The sequence below is a fragment of the Ursus maritimus genome, unplaced genomic scaffold (assembly GCF_017311325.1).
Source record: "Ursus maritimus isolate PB19 unplaced genomic scaffold, ASM1731132v1 scaffold_7, whole genome shotgun sequence".
Lineage (NCBI taxonomy): Eukaryota > Metazoa > Chordata > Mammalia > Carnivora > Ursidae > Ursus > Ursus maritimus.
Window position 1 is genome coordinate 70,444,318 of NW_024426885.1, and position 18,459 is coordinate 70,462,776.

The window sequence follows — 18,459 nt, forward strand, 5'->3', positions numbered from 1 at the left end:
TCATGATTGCTGTTTTTTTCCTAAATGTTCTGCCATCTCAGAAACCTATCCGTATATTCCTTGTGCTGGTGTAATCACAAGACTTCCCTGGAGACTGCACTCCCAGAGACCTACGTGGTCTGCCACCGAGCCTCCTCCTAGCACTAGCTTTGACTCTTGGCTGTGTCGGAGCCATGCCTTCCGCTGCCATACCTTCCCCGTCCTTGGTATACACCCTTGTGTTGAGCAGCCTGTCCTCTAGTGGCATGGGAGTCAATGTTTTTGAGTACTGCATAACTGAAAATATCTTTATTCTACCATCCACTTGGATGGATGGTTAGCTGGTTATAGAACTCTGGGTTGCAAAAAAAAAAACTTTCCCTTGGGGCGCCTGGGTGGCTCTGTCGTTGACCATCTGCCTTCGGCTCAGGGTGTGATCCTGGCGTTCTGGGATCGAGCCCTGCATCAGGCTCCTCTGCTGGGAGCCTGCTTCTTCCTCTCCCACTCCCCCTGCCTGTGTTCCCTCTCTCGCTGGCTGTCTCTCTCTCTGTCAAATAAATAAATAAAATCTTCGGAAAAAAAAAAAACTTTCCCTTGAAAAAATGTTAAGGTCATTATTGTTTCGCTTCCATTTTGGTTGTTGAGATGTCAGAAACTATTATGATTTCCTACCCCTTGGGCCTATTGGGTTTTATTTCTCTTGGGAGCTTTTTATTTTTATTTCTATCCTCTCATGTCACAAGTATGTGCCTTGTTTTTGTTCTTTCTTCATTCATCTTTCTTGGTGCCTGGTAGGCCCTTTTGGTCATGAAGACTCATATCCCACATTTCTAAAGAACTTTCTCGATTTATGTCTTTTGTAATTTTCTCCTCTTCATTTTTCCCCTTTTCTCTTTCTGGAGTTTCTTTTAGCTTAATATTGGACCTTCTGGTTTAACCTTCTAATCTTATTTTTTCTCTCTCTCTCTTAGGAGATTATCTTGACTTTATATTCCAACTCTTCTACTTAATTTCTTTAACTTGTCTATCCTTTATTTAATTTCCAAGATTATTTCCTTTTCTATAGCCATTCATTCTTGTTTCATTGATACAATTTCTTCTCTCTCCAAGGACATTCTCTCTCCCCCAACCCTAACTAAAAATCCTACCTATCCTTGAAGTTTCAGTTCAAAATCCATGTCTTGCATGAGGCCTTCTCCAATCAGTTCAAATTTCTCCACTAAACATGGATTCCATAGCATTATTATATTCCACACCATCTAATATGTGATTATATTTAAACTTGCATTGCTTTCTGTTGAGGAGATCAGTTGTATCTCCCCAATCACACTATAATCTTCTCAAGGGCAGGGTCTGTTTACTTGTTCTGTATCAGCCAGAGTGCCTTGTCTAGAATTGTGAATACAACAAGTAATAAACAAGTGCTTACTGATTTGAAAAAAACAAAAGTGATTCGCCGTCTTAATTCCACCAAACCAGGCTCTCCTAGTCAGGGTTCTTTAAAGAGTACAAAGAGCATAGGTATTTGCCAAATAATAGGAGTGTAGAACTTACAGATGTTTGCAGTTTTTCCTATCTTACACAGTGTTTCATTCATACCTAACTCAAGAGCAATATTTTAGTGACTTGATTTTATTGACTCTTCCCTGAAATGCCCAACTTAGATTTCATAGGAAAAACACAACTTTCTTTTCTCACTCATATTTCATTGGTTTAGGAAGTTTAATAAATTATGCAGTTGAAATAACCAAGAACAATTGGCACAAGCAGGATTGGAAACAAACAACATCTAAATCTTGGCCAACACATGACTCAGTTGGTAGGAACCAAAGGGCTTGGGCATGCTGGAGAGTAATCTACCAGCGTTGGACACTTAGCCTGCCAAGGAAGGAAGGGCATCAACTGTCCTGTCATTTAAGTGGAAGCCAGTCAAGAGAGTATCTACTCTATTCTTTGTATACCAAGAAGAGGTATCTGGAAGAAATGAATTTCTGCTTACCATCTCTCTTGGGTCCTCTGGCACTCAAGGGTATATGTCGGCAACCCAGCTGACCTAGATTAGTGTACAGCCCTTGGTCTGAAAACAGCACTAGGTTCACTGGCTCCGGAGCCAATCATCTTTGTCTCCTTGGAACCAAGATCTCACCACCTGAGCTGTACTCCCCCACCATGAATCTACAAAGGGCCAACAGAGCTCTACTAGGCCCAGAAATCTTGCCTTTTCCATCTCCAGGATGGAACCCTCTTCCTCACCACTTCTAAAACCATCATGCTTTGGAAGAATCACACATAGATTCTCAGGGAGAACATAGGTTGTCCAGTTGGCTTTGGATGGCCCTGCCACAATATGAATCATTTTTTATAATAGTCCAGGAAACTTGGAAATCCTACTTGCATTTTGGTCCCTTAAGAAGGATAACCTCTAAGTAGAGTTAAAATAGGTTGACATTAGGGGCACCTGGGCTAGGCATCCGACTCTTGATCTCAGCTCAGGTCTCTATCTCAAGGTTGTGAGTTGAAGCCCCACATTGGGCTCCATGCTGGGCATGGAGCCTACTTTAAAAAAAAAAAAAAAACGTAAAATAGGTTGACATTAATGGCAGGAAAGATGATTTGTATTTCCTGTTGATCATGTTGAAAGGGACTGGCACCACTCTACAGCTACTGAAAATCCCGAACATGAAGGAAGGCATCCCTGGTCGTTGTCGTTGTGGGAGAGAAGACTGTTCTGCAAACAGGGGCTTGAGGAAAGCCCGTGGAAAATACTGTATGAAAATCATGCAGCAACAGAAATATCAGCCTATTAGATGAGAGTTTTGTCTATGTGAAACCAAACTGGAACCAATTCAGTTGAATTGGTTTCATGTTAAATTTAGTGATTCGAACATTTTCCCTGATGTCAGTTTAGAAGCCACATAGGACTCTGAGTTCAGTGAAAGGTAATGAGTTTCCTGTTTCTTCTGTGTCTATCCCACAGTCGAGTAATGAACAAAGGCAGATTTCATTTTGGATTGGTGATAAGAGCAAATTGAATTAAATTAAAAATCACACCAAATCCCCTTTGACTCTTGCTTTTAATTTTCCTCCTTTCCTGCTGCATTTTACTCTTAAGTGGCAGAGGCCGCAGCTGTTCTCCCACGCTGGGCTATTTGGCTTATTCTAGTTTTATCTTTCCTCTCACTGACTCCTGTCCTCACTCACTGGGCCCTGCGTGTGAGTCTGAGTTTTGGCAGCCATAGGAGCCGCGCTTCTTGCTCATCCGTCTCCTTGTCTGGCTGTCAGGGCAGCAGAGCAATGACCTTGACTCCCCAGCAGTCCAGGTCTGCAGACCAAGCCTCTCTCAGGGCTCTCTCCACTCTGTCTACCCCCTGGCCTCCTCTACTGCCTTCTTCCGCATGTGGAAGGGTGGCTTTGTTTTTCTGAAATGGGTTTTCATACACTGATGGTCCTTTCCCCTGGAATCGAGAATGACATTGAAAACCTTCCTTCTATAGCTGTTTCCTCATCTCACTCTCTGTTCAGCGGCTGAACTCTTGGACCTGTGCTAGTTTCTCATGTGGCGTGGAGACATGAATATCCACACAGTGGAATAACCGATTCTAAAAACGGCCTCACGGAGAAAATGCATAGATCCATAACACCAGTGGTATCACAGCCCAGCGTATTAGAGGCACCCAAGAATTGACGGCCCCTGCCTGACCACAAAGACAATTCCAGCTGGAGGCAAATTTTAAAAAATATGTCTCAGTGAGTTCTCTTCAAGTATTCTCTCGCCACAATAGAAGTTCAGTGACTTCCTTCTCTTACCAGGCAAGGGACAGAATTCCTCAGTCAGTGGCCATGGAACCGGGCCCTCTTCAGATCAGATAATCCCAACACTCCACTGCCTTCTGTCTAGAACCATCGGTTCCAAGAGTAGCATGAACAGAAAGAATAAATCTATGATGTCAGATCATTGTGGGACATTTTCTTCAATGGACTAACGCAATAGGTCGAAGAGCGATGTTCACAAAAAATAAGAATAAAAAAAGAGTTTAAAAAATAAGAATAAACGACTCCCACCGCCCCCTTCCTAATTTGCTTTAAAAATGGGTGTAGGGGGAAAAATGGTCTGTCTCAACCCAAGAATATAATAACACTGCCTCTCTTTCCTTGTTTTAGGGAATGCTGTCGATTTTTTGGAGACAATGGCTTGACTTTGAAGGTGTTTTTTACCAAGGCAGCACCCTTTGGTGTTCTTTGGACACTCACAAACTACCTGTACTTACATGCAATAAAGAAAGTAAACACTACGGATGTCTCCGTGTTGTTCTGCTGCAACAAAGCTTTTGTGTTCTTGCTCTCATGGATCGTTCTCAGGGACAGGTTCATGGGAGTGAGGGTAAGTTCCTTATTATCTGTCTTCCTCCCTCACTCGGTCATGTCAACCAAAACCTGCCCATTGGCTTGCTTAGCTCCATGTGCTGCATCATAAGCCTAAACTGCTGACCACTGTCCTGCCAATTTGCAGCAGAAAAGGAGCCCGGGTCTCGGTGTGCCTTGCAGACTTTCTTGCTTGCAAACCATACTCGACAAGCATTCATTAAAGCACCTTTCATTTCAAGCATTTCAACAAGCATTCCCTAAAGTGTGTGCCCATCGGGGACCCAGCCTGGGGATGGCGTTGTTCTCCCCTCTCTGCGTGCTCTCCCCTTCTCTCCCGAGGGCAGCCGTGCCCTGCCGCCCCGAGCTCTCTGCTAACCCTGTCCCTCTTTGCTTAGGATGCATCTGAAAGCCGGGGATCCTTCTGCACCCACATGGACGGGTGGTCTCGGTGGGCTCTCTGTGTGGACCGTGTGTACAAAGCCAAAGTGGGCCAGAGACACTTAGGCTAAATCCAGATGGTGGATGGGCAGTTTCCTTTCTTTCACACCTCAGGCGAAGGGAGAGTGAGATTCTGTCCTCGAATTACCTCCTGTTGTCAGAACTGAGACTCAGCAAATCCCATTAAAATCTAGTCAAACGTAGCTAGTCAAATGTCTAGTCAAGTGTGAAATATGATGGTGTGACATATACAGGGACTCACCCGGAATAAAAGGAATGAGGTAGTAGTTCACGTTACTGTAGCTTCTGTTTGTCTCCCTCTGGTGGCCAAGAGCTGCTACTGCCCCATCACCGCCTTGCCAGCAAACAAGGATACAGGAGGATTTGGATTTGGCCTTGCAGCTAGTTCTTGGGGGGGGGGGGGGGCGGCGAGGAGGGGAGCATCACTAACTCCTTCCTGCACCTTCAGACCCTGTGGGCCAGCCAGGCAGCCGAGAGCCCTTTCGATGGGCAGTCCCATTCCCTTGAACCGTGCTGGCACCCAGCAGGGGGCAGACTCCCAGGCCCTCTCTACTTGTGTCCTTTGCTCATTGTCCTGGGAACAATGACATCAGCCTGGTGGAGGATTCACACCCACCTAGTTACTCAAACAGCAGCGGGGACATGAGTCAACTGCTGAGGAGTATTTTTGGCTTGCAGTAGGGGGAAAATTTGTTTTGAGGCTTAGAGTTAATTCTGGAATAAAAACTCACTCCCTGTGCTCACCACCCAGAAAAGCTTGCAGCAGATAAATGATCTAATGCATCCCCACAAGAAATGCAGGTACTTCCAGCAATAATCTGCCTAACAGCCTGCCTGGCAGGACTCTGAAGACTCAGATGTCCTGGGTCCCATTGTAACTATTTGGATGGAAAAGCCGAAGGGAATTCATGAAACTTTTTGGCATGATTCTGATGTCCAAAGCAAATTCCAAAGGAGATCCTGTTCATTGGGAAGAGAAATTTCAAGGTGAAGTCTGCCTCCAAGCAGGACTTTTTTTTTTTTTTTTTTTTTTTTTTTTTTTTTTTGAGGTTAAGAGAAGAAGTTGGAAAATACTTGAAACCCTCCTAGACTCGGAGAGAACGGCATGGCGCACCCAGATCTTTTCTTTGTTTCTCTTCATGGCTAAGAGGGTTGTCTCCCCAGATATCCCTGAACTGTGATCCAGTCTAGCCATCCGGCCACTTGGCCACTTTGGTCTGTGCTGACCGCTGTATACCGAACAAAGTCTTGTGTTGAAGCCGTCACTAGGCCGGCCCTGAAATGAAGGTCAAAGAGGCTGGTGTTGGTGATGTAATTGTGTAACCTGGAAAGTACTGTGCGGTTGTGGGTCTCTCTAACAATCTTCACTCCTCTGAGAAGCATGTGACCTGCCATCCGAGAGCCTCCCGCTCCAGGACATGGCGGATTCCCCTGTTCTCCCCTTTGAGAGTTCAGAGAGCTAGAATCCGGGAGACCCCCTCAGTGGCCGGAGCGATGGGAAATTTCCCCTTGAGAACAGACTGACACGTAGATCCCAGATACTATCTAACTGGTGCAAGAGTTCTCTTAGGCTTCTCTCCGACTGCTGCGTTAGCTGGCACGAAATTCCCAGAGATCGAAGGGAACTGACACCGTTTCCCTTCCCAGAGGGCCAAGCGCACGAGCCTGGGAGTCCCACAGACAGAAAGAAGGTGAAGGAGCGTCAGTACTGTTTGTGGGAACAGACTACACAGCGTACCTGTGTTTATTAAGACCATGACTCAAATCACAAGGGCTGTGGTTCCTGCAAAACCAACTGGTCCGGGTCCTGTGGACTGACCAAGAAGCAGCAAACATCTTCTCACGCCAGAGAGACCCCAGCCACTTATGGCATCAGAGGTGACCGTCGAAAGGAGCCCAGGTTGGCCCCTTTCTCTGTGCTCCCCGGCTGTCCAGACTCGGGCTCTCGGACCCAACAGGGAGGTGCTCTAGTCTAGAGTCAAGGGACTAGGGTTTGGATCTTGATTCCCCTCTTACAAGCTGTTGGGCCTAATGTCTTTGAGCCTCTGTTAAGACAGATGAGTTCTCAGTTTAGAGAACAGTTGTGAGAATAAAATCAGATGGTGTATGCCAGCCACATCAAACCTGGTAACTGTTCTCTTTCTCGGTGTTATTTCTGTTGTTCCTTCTCAGTTGAAGGGGTTTGTTGAATCAGCCCAGCTCTTTTGGTCACCGTGTCAGAAGCTGATGATCATCAAAGGAGACAGTTTTGTGTAGCAAAAGCAACAAAAGAATGAGAGCAAGTCGAACTCTGGGGGCAGGAAGTACAGCCTCTGCGACAGCCAAAGGCCACCCAGCTGTGTGAGCGGCTAGAGAGAGACAGGGCGGTCCGGGTGGGACCCTCCCCTGCCTGCACCACACACACGGCTCGGGGGAAACAGAAGATGGGAGCCTCTGCTTGCTGAGCAGCTAATCATAACTGCCCACAATAGTCAGGGACAGACGCAGAAGCAAGACGACACACTGAGAGATCATTCCCGTGGGCCCTCGAACCCCAGCAGCACATTCCTGGGAATCCTGTGCCTTTTCCAAGGCCAGTTCCCATCTTGGGTTCTAGCCGGTGTTTTCAATAATTACAGCGCTGTCAGCGTCTCACGAGGGGCCGTCCCTGGATGTGACTGTCTTGGGAGGCTGTCCCCTGCCACCTGAGCGCAGCACAGGGGAGGACCCAGAGCCTGGGGAGCACTGGAGGGCTCACAGCTAGCCCCTTGCCATGCCCTGAAATCAGAAGGGTCCACCAGATGGTCCCCACCACATTCTAATAGTCTGAGTGGATAAGAGCAGCCAGGAGCTGGGGGGGTGGGGGAACGTATATCTACAGTTTGTCCATTGCTCAGAATTGCCCCAGACTATACACACCCACAGTGCAGCCCACGGGCCGGTTCGGCAGAGGACACGCAGCCCATCCCGCACGGAGCGGAGAGCTTGTCTGAGAGGGGCTCAAACCGTGCTGTGCCCTCCTCTCTCATTCCTTCTTGATGCTCAAGGGGTTTGCCTCCTTCCCCTCAGCCTGACAGCAGAGAGCGAGCAGTGGGGCCATGGGGGATGCAGGGTGGCGCCCAGGCACCTGGCAGGCTACAGTGGGGTCACCATGGGAGGTGAGGCCACCAGCAGGAGGGTAACTGGCAACATATGCTGACCCTGGTCTCTCCTGCGCCTACACTTCCTCCTCCTCCAGCTAACTCCCTCCTCCCCCCGCCCCGGCTGAAGTCGAGATGGCAGCGCTCACCCTTCTCGGTGCTAGGGCCACTGTTACCCATTAGTCTGAAGCCCCGAGTCCCTGTTTTTGGACGGGTCAATGGGATACGTGGAGGGCATGTTGGAAGGTGGGAGAAAGGAGAGGCAGGGAGAAGTTCAGTTGTCTACTTTCCTTTATTTTCTCCTCAAACTCAGCGTGCTCCCCCAGGGACACCCTGATCTAGAAGATGGGGGCCGTGTGAAACCACAGGACAGGCACCACTGGCCTTCCTGGAAAGTACATCGTAGTGCAGGGAATAGGCAGCAAACGTTCCCAAGTGCAACCCAGAACCCCAGGTACGTTATGATATAAATGTAAAGTATACATGTCATTTTTAAAGATAGAACTGGGGTCTTGAAAGGAATGTCAGGCTTGAGGAAGGACTTCCAGGCTCTGCCCCCAAACCCATAGCTTCAGCTCCGCTCTGCCATCGGGGGCATTCAGAGTGAGCTTTGCTCCAGCACGTTGGGTGGGCCCCAGGCTCAGGGCCGGGGGTCCCAGCAGGGTTGCTGGTGCCAGGAGACTGGGTGCCCCACGATACGCACCAGGCTGATCCTGGGACCTGTGGTGGGGACTCCCAAGAAGAGAACTGGAGGTGGGAGCTGGGGAACCACAGTCCCTGGTGCCACCTGTCACAATGACCTCTGGGGGCCTGGGCTCCTCAAGTATGGCCTGGAGGGCTCTACATCTTCCCGTCCAGCCCCTTCCCTCAGCTCTTCTGCAGAGCACAGCCCGGGGGGGAGCTCGCAGCCCTTTATCATTGAATCAGTAGAGAAGACAGACCAAGAGGCTGGAGACCAGCCTTGTAAGTCTTCAGGAGAAAATCAACCCTTGCGCTCCTTCGTTTCCTTGAAATTTCAGCCCCAAGTTTGGAAAGACTCAAGCACCTTTGGAGACGCACCAAATCATCTGAAATTCAGCTATCTTCTTCCCTTCCTCTTTTTTCTAGTTATTTCTCTCCCTGTGGACCTTGGATGCCTAGCGAGGTTGACCTCTTCCAAGCAGCTTCTTTGCATTCTCTGTGTCGCCTGGGCCAGAAGCCACCTCTTCCCCTGCCTGCCTCGTCACTTGCCCCTTTCTTCTCCTGAAGGGAAGAAAAAGTTGCTTATTGTCTTACTTTCTCTGTTTCTTTCTCTTCGTGAACAATTGTACATTGTACAGGTAGCATCTGAGTAGGAAACATACTCAGTGTGTGATGCAGAATGAGGCCTTTGGCTAACAGTGAGCTACTAAACCAGAAAGGACAAGCAGACAATCAGTTGCCTGGCACGGTTCTAGTAAATGGCCATCACCTGCTCTCTCCAGAGCCTCTGTGTAGTTACATGGGCAGATTTAGCATTACAGGAAAATACTGCACGAGGAATATTCTGGAAGTATGTAACTCACACTGCTTGAGACTCAACCACATTATCTTTCACTAACCGGAAAATGTTATGGTTAAGCCACAAAGGAAACCTCAATTCAAATCTCAGAGTGTAGTTGGCAGTGGCGTATTCTTGTGAATCCTACTTTTCTTTCGTATGTAGATCAACACTGACTTTATAGTCAGACACACTTGGAATTTTGCATCCCCACTCGGCCACACACCAGCCCTGTGACTTTGGGCAAGTTACATGACCTCTCTGGGCCAACGTTTTCATGTTTGCAAAATTAAATGGATGATAGTATCTACCTCATTTGTGGATCAAGTGAGTAAATACATAGAAAACACTTCACCCGTGACCACTTAGTAAACGGTGGCTCCTTGAGATCGTTCTAGGTAGCTGGGGTCAGTTTTGAATGATCCATTAAGAGGGATAAAGCTCTCGGTGAATCCACTAGAGGAAACACATTTGTTCTGCCTGCAGCACCCCCGGCCCCACTTCGCACCAGCAACGTTTACATAACTCTGGGACCCCTCGGCGACATTTATTTACGTAGCCCCTACTTACTCTCTGCACTGATGCATTTCTCCCTTGTGAAATTTCTCCCAAGTAGTGAGTCTCCTGTGAAACCGGACAGTTTTACTTTGCACGCGGCAGGAATGTGTACGTGGCCCTGGGGCGTCCATTCAACAAGAGAAGTCTGTGTCCGGACAATCACAGGACTGAGGGGGGCCGTGGGGGGAGGGCCCCGCCACAGCTAGCAAAGGAACGGCAGCCCCAGGGTTAGGACGCTGGAGCCCTTTGGCCCATGGCACTTGCTCTTTCAGAAGCCCCTACTGCTGGCGTGGTCAGTGGAGCCCAGACCTGTGCCCTCTCTGCGGAGACACAGAGCACCGGAGAGCAAGAGCATGTGACATGCTTTCAGAAGGTCGGGCAGGAGCTGGGGTCACATCCACGGGTGGTCCGCCAAACCTCGTCACGGCCGGAACCCCTGCTGTTGGCAAGCAGCACAGGGACAGGCCACCTCGTGATGCTCCCTGCGCCAGCTGTTCCAGGTGGCTCCGTCACGCTAAGCCTTACTAAGCGAGTACAGATGTGTCATTTGTTCTCCAGGGAACTGGGAAGGACACGCCACTCTTCCCTCTCCTGAGACCTCTCATGAGCGTTCCTACCCCATTGGCCCTCGGCAGCCGTCAGACTCCCCGCCACCACCCTCACCCCCGGTTTCTCCCTTCTGTGCAGATCGTGGCTGCCATCCTCGCCATCGCTGGGATCGTGATGATGACCTACGCCGATGGCTTCCACAGCCACTCTGTCATCGGCATAGCGCTGGTGGTGGGCTCTGCGTCCATGTCTGCCCTCTACAAGGTAAGCGCGGGGAGCGAGCTCGCCGAGGAACAGCAGGCCCGTTACCTCTGGAGCATCTCTGAGGGCACCCGTGCTTTGAGACCAGCAGCTGCTTTCAGTGGGCAGACAGACTTGCAGGGATGAGGCGTGCACCCGCTCTTGGCTTTGGCTCTCTAGACCTTTCCATCAAGGGCCATCTCTCTGCAGCGCTGGGGCTAAAATAGGTGGAACGGTGGATGGGCAGCACGGGGCCCCTGGGGGGCCGGCTCAGTATCTGGGGGGCTGACTTCCCACCAGGTTTGACGTGAAGATTTAAGTATCTGGTGTCGCCTCATCACTGAAATCTTTCATCACGTGGTTTCCGCAGCTACCGGTCCTTAGCATGAATCCATATGCATTTTAAGCATTGCCCGTAGGCTGAATCAATAAAAGCCCAACTCCTGTGATACGGGGATTATAACATATTTTTGACAAAATGTGGGGAAGCCCTAGAAACATGTCCCAACTGCAGGGCTGGATGAAGCCATGTTTGATTCCCACCCTTTCTCCACCACTGCGCTCCCTCCTCCTTCCCTTGCTTCCTCTCTCCTCCTTTTACCTCCGTAGTGAAGACTGCAGATCTTCTCTGGCCTCCGAGTCGGGAAGCTGACCTGGAGGATTCAATGAGGAATAGGGGTTTAGCTTTGAGACTTATGGCCCTTCGTGGATCCAGACAGTAGGACAGAAGAAAATTAAGTCCAGTAGGGAGTTAGAAGAAAAGGCACTTCCCCCCCCCCCCCCCCCCAACACATTTTGTGGTTCTGGAATGAGAAATGACCGTACCTTCCCGTCCTTCATTGCCTCCCTGCCCTCACTGCCCACAGAGAGGCACGCGGCCCATCTGCGTGCTCTGGGACACATGCCCCCAAGAGGAGGCGATGGCCCCGCACCACTCTGAGACTTGAAAGCCACTATTCAAATGCAGAAAATGGGACCAGGCCACAGGCCGCTGGACTCCATTAGCTGCGTGCTAATGGGAAGCAGAGCACCTATGGAAATGCAATCCACAAGAAACACAAATAATTCTGATTCCGACTCCTCTTTCCTATCTCCTCCACTGCCTGATCTTTATCCAGAGGGGCCAGTGGATGGAAGGCTGAAAGCAATTTATTTCTCTCTTTAAGCTTTGTGTACACATGCCCAGAAATACCTGAAAGATTTGTGACGTGGCTGAAGAGGGAGGAGGCAGGCAAAGTAGGAGGCCCAACAATGCAGAAATTCAAGCTGGACTCAGATCCGGTCCCTAGTCGTGGGCAGTTCACTGGACCGCGGGGGTGGCTGCCTCTGTCAGCCCGGCTTCCCGGCCACTCCAGGCACATCTGTCACTCTCCTTCTGGGCCTCACACACCTGAAATATGTACAAACGAGAACAGGTACAAGAAATCAAAGGGGGCTGCCTTCCACTAAACCCCACGCCATTTCTGGAACAGGGTGCGTGGGGTGGAGCAGAGATGAGCTCTGAGTGTTATAATCCCTCTACCTTCGGTTTATAGAAAATGTCTCCGCAGCCAAAGCCCTTCGTACTGGGGGCAGGCTGTGTGGTACGGAGGCAGGGATCCCCAAGAGGGATGTGTCCACGTGGCAGCTAGCTCTAATTTCTGTGGCTTCCCCGTCTTCGGACGCTCTGAAGCTGGGACGTGGTGCCATGAATACAACACAGACAAATCAAGCCTAGTGTGAAAAGCCGTGACTCCCAGAGATGCCCTGAGGCCAGAGATCCGCAACTCTCCATGGCGCGCGTGGGGCAGACCCCAGCACCCTTTCCCTGAAGGCTTAGTGGGGTCGGATTTGCCTGTCACCTGGCTGCGGCCCTGCGCCCAGGCCCAGCCTCAGTCAGGTGCACCCACTGGCCCTGTGGCGAGGCTTCACCCACCCTCCTCTGCTTTCTCCGGCAGGTTCTGTTCAAGCTCCTCCTGGGCGGTGCTAAGTTCGGAGAAGCCGCCTTATTTTTGTCCATTTTGGGTGTGTTTAACATCCTCTTCATCACCTGTATTCCTGTCATCCTCTACTTTACCAAAGTGGAATACTGGAGCTCTTTCGATGACATTCCATGGGGAAACCTTTGTGGATTTTCAGTCCTCTTATTGAGTAAGTGGCGATTCCCCCTGTCAGAATCCCTGTCAGAATCCCCGTCAGAAGTGACGACTGAGGAGCAGGACCCGGGCCGCTCCAGGGGCATCTAGAAACCCGTGTCCTAAAGAAGAGAAGCGTTCTGTTGTTAGCCTTCAGTTGCCAGTGCTTCTCAACACCGTGGTGCCTCTCCAAGTGAAGCCCTTGTAATGACGAAGCTGGATTCTAGTTCCAGAACCGCAGGCATGGCAGGAGTAGCCATGGTCACCGCCGCTCCGAGGAGTGCTGTGTGTGACCTCCTGATGACGGGACATTCCTTACAGGCCCGGGAGGGAGCTGGTCGGTTAATACACGCAGAGTTCTTAGAACGTGGTCTGATGTGAGTCGGCGTCCGCTACGTTTTCTCAGTTATCATTGCAGTGACTGTCGTCACCACCTTTACCTGATGGAAGGCTGGTCCAAGGCAGGAAAGTAGCCAAGGAGGGGCCCCACCCAGTTTCTCTCTTTTTTTAGATTTTATTTATTCATTTGACAGAGAGAGACAGCCAGCGAGAGAGGGAACACAAGCAGGGGGAGTGGGAGAGGAAGAAGCAGGCTCCCAGCGGAGGAGCCCGATGCAGGGCTCGATCCCAGGACTCTGGGATCACGCCCTGAGCCGAAGGCAGACACTTAACGACTGAGCCACCCAGGCGCCCCCTCACCCAGTTTCCATCTTAAAATGCACAACCCAAAGCACCTGTCTGTGCTCATCCCAGACTCACTGCTGGCAACGGAGAAAAGCGAAGTTAGTAGGACGAGTCGGATGGTCCCAGTCCTGTTTTCCAGGGCCTTCTCACGGATGACCTTTTCCGAATTTCTTTGCTCTTCTTCAAAGCTCGGGGAAGGGAGGAAAGCTGATTGATCAGAATATGTGTCCCTAATCCCCACCCAGGCTCACCGAGTCAGAGAAAATGGCAGGAGTAACTCCTGCGACTCCAGCCTCAGCAGAGGAGCTGGGGTGGGCCAGACCAGGGAGGGGGCCAAGTCCAGGGCCAGTAACAAATAATACCCTTCTTCTGTTCTTTATTTCAGCATTCAATATTGTATTAAATTTTGGAATTGCTGTTACGTATCCCACTCTGATGTCTGTTGGAATCGTCCTCAGTGTACCTGTGAACGCAGGTAAGCTTGTATGGCTTCCTCTATCTGCTTGTAAACACACACACACACACATTCACACTCCCAAACACATGCACTCACATGCAGTCTTGCTGTGCCAGCTACGGAAAGCATGTTTGCCCTTCCATGTGGAAAGAAAGCACTGGGGCAGAATGTCGGCGCGTGTTACCCATACGGCGTTTCTCCAGAACGCACCGGTTTTCACTGACCACACCAAGGCACAGATGGTCCCAAGCCATCTCAGTTCCAACTGGTGTGGGAACCAGAGATGAATCTCATTCATTTTTTTTTTAAGATTTTATTTATTTATTTATTCGAAAGAGAGAGCCAGAGAGAGAGGGAACACAAGCAGGGGGAGTGGGAGAGGAAGAAGCAGGCTCATAGCGGAGGAGCCTGATGTGGGGCTCGATCCCATAACGGCGGGATCACGCCCTGAGCCGAAGGCAGACGCCCAACCGCTGTGCCACCCAGGCGCCCCTGACTCTCATTCATCTTAGTAAAAAGTATGGAAAATTATGTAGCAGGCAAAAAATTCAGTTTTGTACGTGACTTTCGGGGGGAGAAAGTGTGCTCCGGCGTGCCAGGTGTGGGGTAGTGCTTGCAAGCTGAGGAAGCACAAACATCATTCTCCACCTCCCAGAAGAGCGAGAGCCCTTCGGCCAGTGACTCGGGACCTTGCTTTGCTTTCTGCCTGGGGTCTCCCCGTGCACTCACTTGGCAGCTCTTCCAAAAACCTGTCGTCGCCGGCGCCTCACCTCCTTACTTTTCCTGGCTCATTCTGGTGACCGTTTTGGATTTTCTTCCCCGAGCTCCCTCCTTACACCTGACGTCCCCGTCTAACCTGTTCTTAGCCGAGGAAGGGTTTGTAAATCAGTTCTCTCCATCGCACTCACCCCCTTGGCCCCGGGCACAGCCCCGTCCCCCAAAGCCAGGTGCAGAAGCCTCCTACCCACAGGCCATTAGAGGGTTCACCCCCAGGGAGGGGCAAGCCTTCACCCTGTTCAACATGGCATCAGTCGGCAAAACAGCTCTCAGCTCCCTAAGCCCGTGATTTGGTTCTTCACCCCTCCTGTCCCACGTGTTCTGCGCATGCCTCGCCCTGGCCCAGACTCTTCTCGAGGAACCTCAGGGCAGCATGTGCAAAAAGGCCCGGCTGGGGCATCCGGGCACTGCGCTCGGGCCAGCAGCAGCCCTGCCCGCCAGGGGATGGTGGTCCCCGCTCGTTGCCCTCGCTCGGCCTTTCCCAAGGCTGGAAGACCCGGAGCTCCTGCAGAGCTGGTAAGAAGTGGTCCAACCTGTCGGGCTCCAGACGCTGCCGCCTTTGGAAAAATAACTACCGACTTACCCCCACGCCTCACTGCGTCTTTATAGTCGCCGCGATGCTGCTGCGAGCCGGCCTCTGGCGGGCAGCTCCTGGACGGAGGCGCACTTTGCCGTCTCGCACGGCCAGGCATCTGAGACGTTAACCAGAATCCCTTCTTACGACTCACCTGCAACATAAGAGGTGTAATCGGTGTCAAAGGAAGGACGCACGTTCAGTTCGCAGCTGGAGGAGAGAAGCAGGGGGTCCACCATCACCCAAGTACCAGCGCAGAGCGCTTGGGTGGCTTTCCCGCTCGCCCTGACGTTTGTCTCTGGAGCTGCTCATGTGTCCTGCTAATCGACCATCCCCGTGTGCTGAATATACCGAATGTTCTGTCATTATTAAAAATTCAAGGATTTCTGAATTACACTGAGATGAAAGAGGCACTTTATTTGTTTTTATATCTCTAAGGATATTCTCTTTTTATTTATTGCTTATTTTGTATTTTTTTAGTTTTATTTAAGTTCAAGTTAGTTAAAATATAGTGTATTATTGGGGTGGAATTTCGTAATTCACCAGTTGCATATAACACCCAGTGCTCATTGCATCAAGTGCCCTCCTTAATGCCCAACCCCCAGTTACCCTGTCCCTTCAGCCCCCGCCCCTCCAGCGACCCTCAGTTTGTTCCCTAGAGTTGAGAGTCTCTTACGGTTTGCCTCCCTCTCTGTTTTTATCTTATTTTGTTTTTCCTTCCCTTCCTCTACGTTCATCTGTTTTGTTTCTTGAATTCCACATATGAGTGAAATTATGTGATATTTGTCTTTCTTTGCCTGACTTATTTAAAAGAGGCACTTTAATTCCACGAAAGGGCTACAAACACATTTTTTTTTCGGGTTTAACTTTCATCCCTTTCTCTTTCTCTGCCCACCCTGTAGACAAAGTGAGAGCTGGGTCGGGGTGGGGGGAGGGGGGGAGGCAGGGAAGGTGGAGGATGGTGAGGAAGGACAGAGCCAGGCCGCATCCTGGGCAGCAGGAGGAGGCCCGCACGCGGAGAGCTGGCGCACAGCTGGCCAGCGAGGCGGCGTTCAAAGGCTGCACGCTCTAACGCTGCAAACCCTCTCTCACAAAATGATAGAAAAGAAAAGGAGTTGGTGCCTCTTGTGCAGAGGGCGGGCTCCAAATTTGCTTTGTCTGGCTTAACAAGAGAACAAGGAAATAAAAAAAGAAAGGAAGAAAGACAGAAAGAAAGGAAGGAAGGAAGAAAGACAAAAACCTTAATATTGTAGACCTTTAATAAACTTTAATACTTAGTGATGACCCAGGTGGCTTTGGAGCCTCGTGCTAATGATGCCCTGGGGAGGAACAAGAATTTATATTTATTATCTTCTAGAAACCAGTTTGAGTTTGGTCTTTAAACCATATATATGCATATATTGGGAAATAATGCTTTTAAATTATAAAATATCATTGTAGAAGACATGAAAAGTACCAAAATGTAAAGAAAGCAATCACACGTTCAGTGTCCTGCCACCCAGGGGAGGCCAAAATTAAACTTTGGGACGATGTGTGTGTGTATTTATTTATCTCCACCTGCCTATTTGCTTTGTCTCTCATGCAAATCAATATCTGAACTAAGGTGCCAGGTCAGTTTGGGGAAGTGAAACAGAAGCGCCAGGCTTCACCCCAGGGAGGTGTTATAAAATTAAGAGGCAGCCCCTGCCCTCCAGGAACAAAGCCACACCGAGGAGGATTCTGCGGTCAAGGAAGACCTCTGCTCCGCGCCGCCCACACAAGAGGACGCCTCGGGCCCCGCCCTGCGCCCAGGCCTGGCTCCCCTCTGAGTAACCCGACTTCTCTCTTGTCTTGCGCAGTGGTTGATCACTACACCAGTAAGATAGTCTTCAACGGGGTCCGGGTCATCGCCATCATCATCATCGGCCTGGGCTTCCTCCTCCTGCTCTTGCCCGAGGAGTGGGACGTCTGGTTGATCAAGCTGCTCACTCGCCTCAAAGTGAGGAAGAAGGAGGAGACGGCGGAGGGCGGTGCAGACCTGGGCTCGGGACCTCAGAGCAAGAACAGAAGAGCCCGCCCTTCCTTCGCGCGCTGACCTCGGCCTTCCAGAACTCTGCGGCGAGCGCTCACGCTCGTGTTAGGGACTTGGAGGTCTGTTCCTGACAGGGGACCCTCAGTTTGGTAAGGTGTGTACATACCTGTACAGCTCCGGTATTCCGCGGTAAGTTATACGGTATTTATTGGCATGTCCAATTTGCTTGCACTTTTTCCACATCAGACCTTTCACCTAAGGGTACCAATTCCAGAGGAAAGAGAAAAGAAGAGCCTCTGGGCCCTTTCGAAATGAATGTAAAGCCGGTTAAAATTATCCTTGCATAGATTGTTCGGGATGGCAAGAGGCAGGGCAAGTGTTCTGAATCTTAGCCACTGCAAATTACATTGCACACTGTGATTATTTTTCAGCTATGGTAGGTCATATTTTGTTTTATACCAGAGCTGTGCTCTTAATTTTAAGGGATTTTGATGAACCAAAAGATGACTGTAAGTTACTTTGGGTGGATGGAGGGATGGAGGGATGGACGCGAAGAGGTGAAACAGAAAAGCAAAAATGGACTTCGGAAGCCACGGGCTGTGGCTAACCTGGGGGTGGCAGGTGGAGGCGGACAGGCCCTGGGCCAGGTGGCAGAGAGGGAAGGAGGAGTCCGAGCCCCAGCTGGCCTGCTCTCACCTGAGTGTGTAAGATCGTGCAAGAGAAATTACAGTGCCTTCTACAGAATTTTTGTCCTTACCTACGTGAAGCGAGGTGACATTATAAGTCACTGGCGCCGTCTTATAATTTAGATGTACAAATCTTTAGAAACAAAACTATCTGTGTGTGTGTGTACGTGTACAAAAACGGCAAGCTGATGACCAGTGTAAGGGAACATGGGTAGCAGTATGCAACGCACATATAAGGTAGACGACGCGGGAGGTGAATTTCTGGTTGCTTTTACTCCATGACCAAGATCGAAAATTATCTACCGAATCTGTAAACCTTTTTATGAAACTTTTAAAGCACCAGGCTGTTTACTTACACAATTTAGGTC

At 50.1% G+C, this 18,459-nt stretch overlaps 1 protein-coding gene across 2 annotated transcripts in view; it reads left to right on the forward strand.

Annotated features, from left to right (window-relative positions):
* Positions 1-17,468, forward strand: part of SLC35F3 (solute carrier family 35 member F3) — a 384,135-nt gene extending 366,667 nt beyond the window's left edge. For both annotated transcript variants that reach the window (XM_040624295.1, XM_040624296.1), the window contains 5 exons: positions 4,141-4,360; positions 10,687-10,812; positions 12,726-12,918; positions 13,972-14,061; positions 17,233-17,468. In XM_040624295.1, the coding sequence (XP_040480229.1) occupies positions 4,141-4,360; positions 10,687-10,812; positions 12,726-12,918; positions 13,972-14,061; positions 17,233-17,468 (865 nt within the window). The remainder of the gene's footprint in view (positions 1-4,140; positions 4,361-10,686; positions 10,813-12,725; positions 12,919-13,971; positions 14,062-17,232) is intronic.
* The last annotated feature ends 991 nt before the right edge of the window (positions 17,469-18,459 follow it).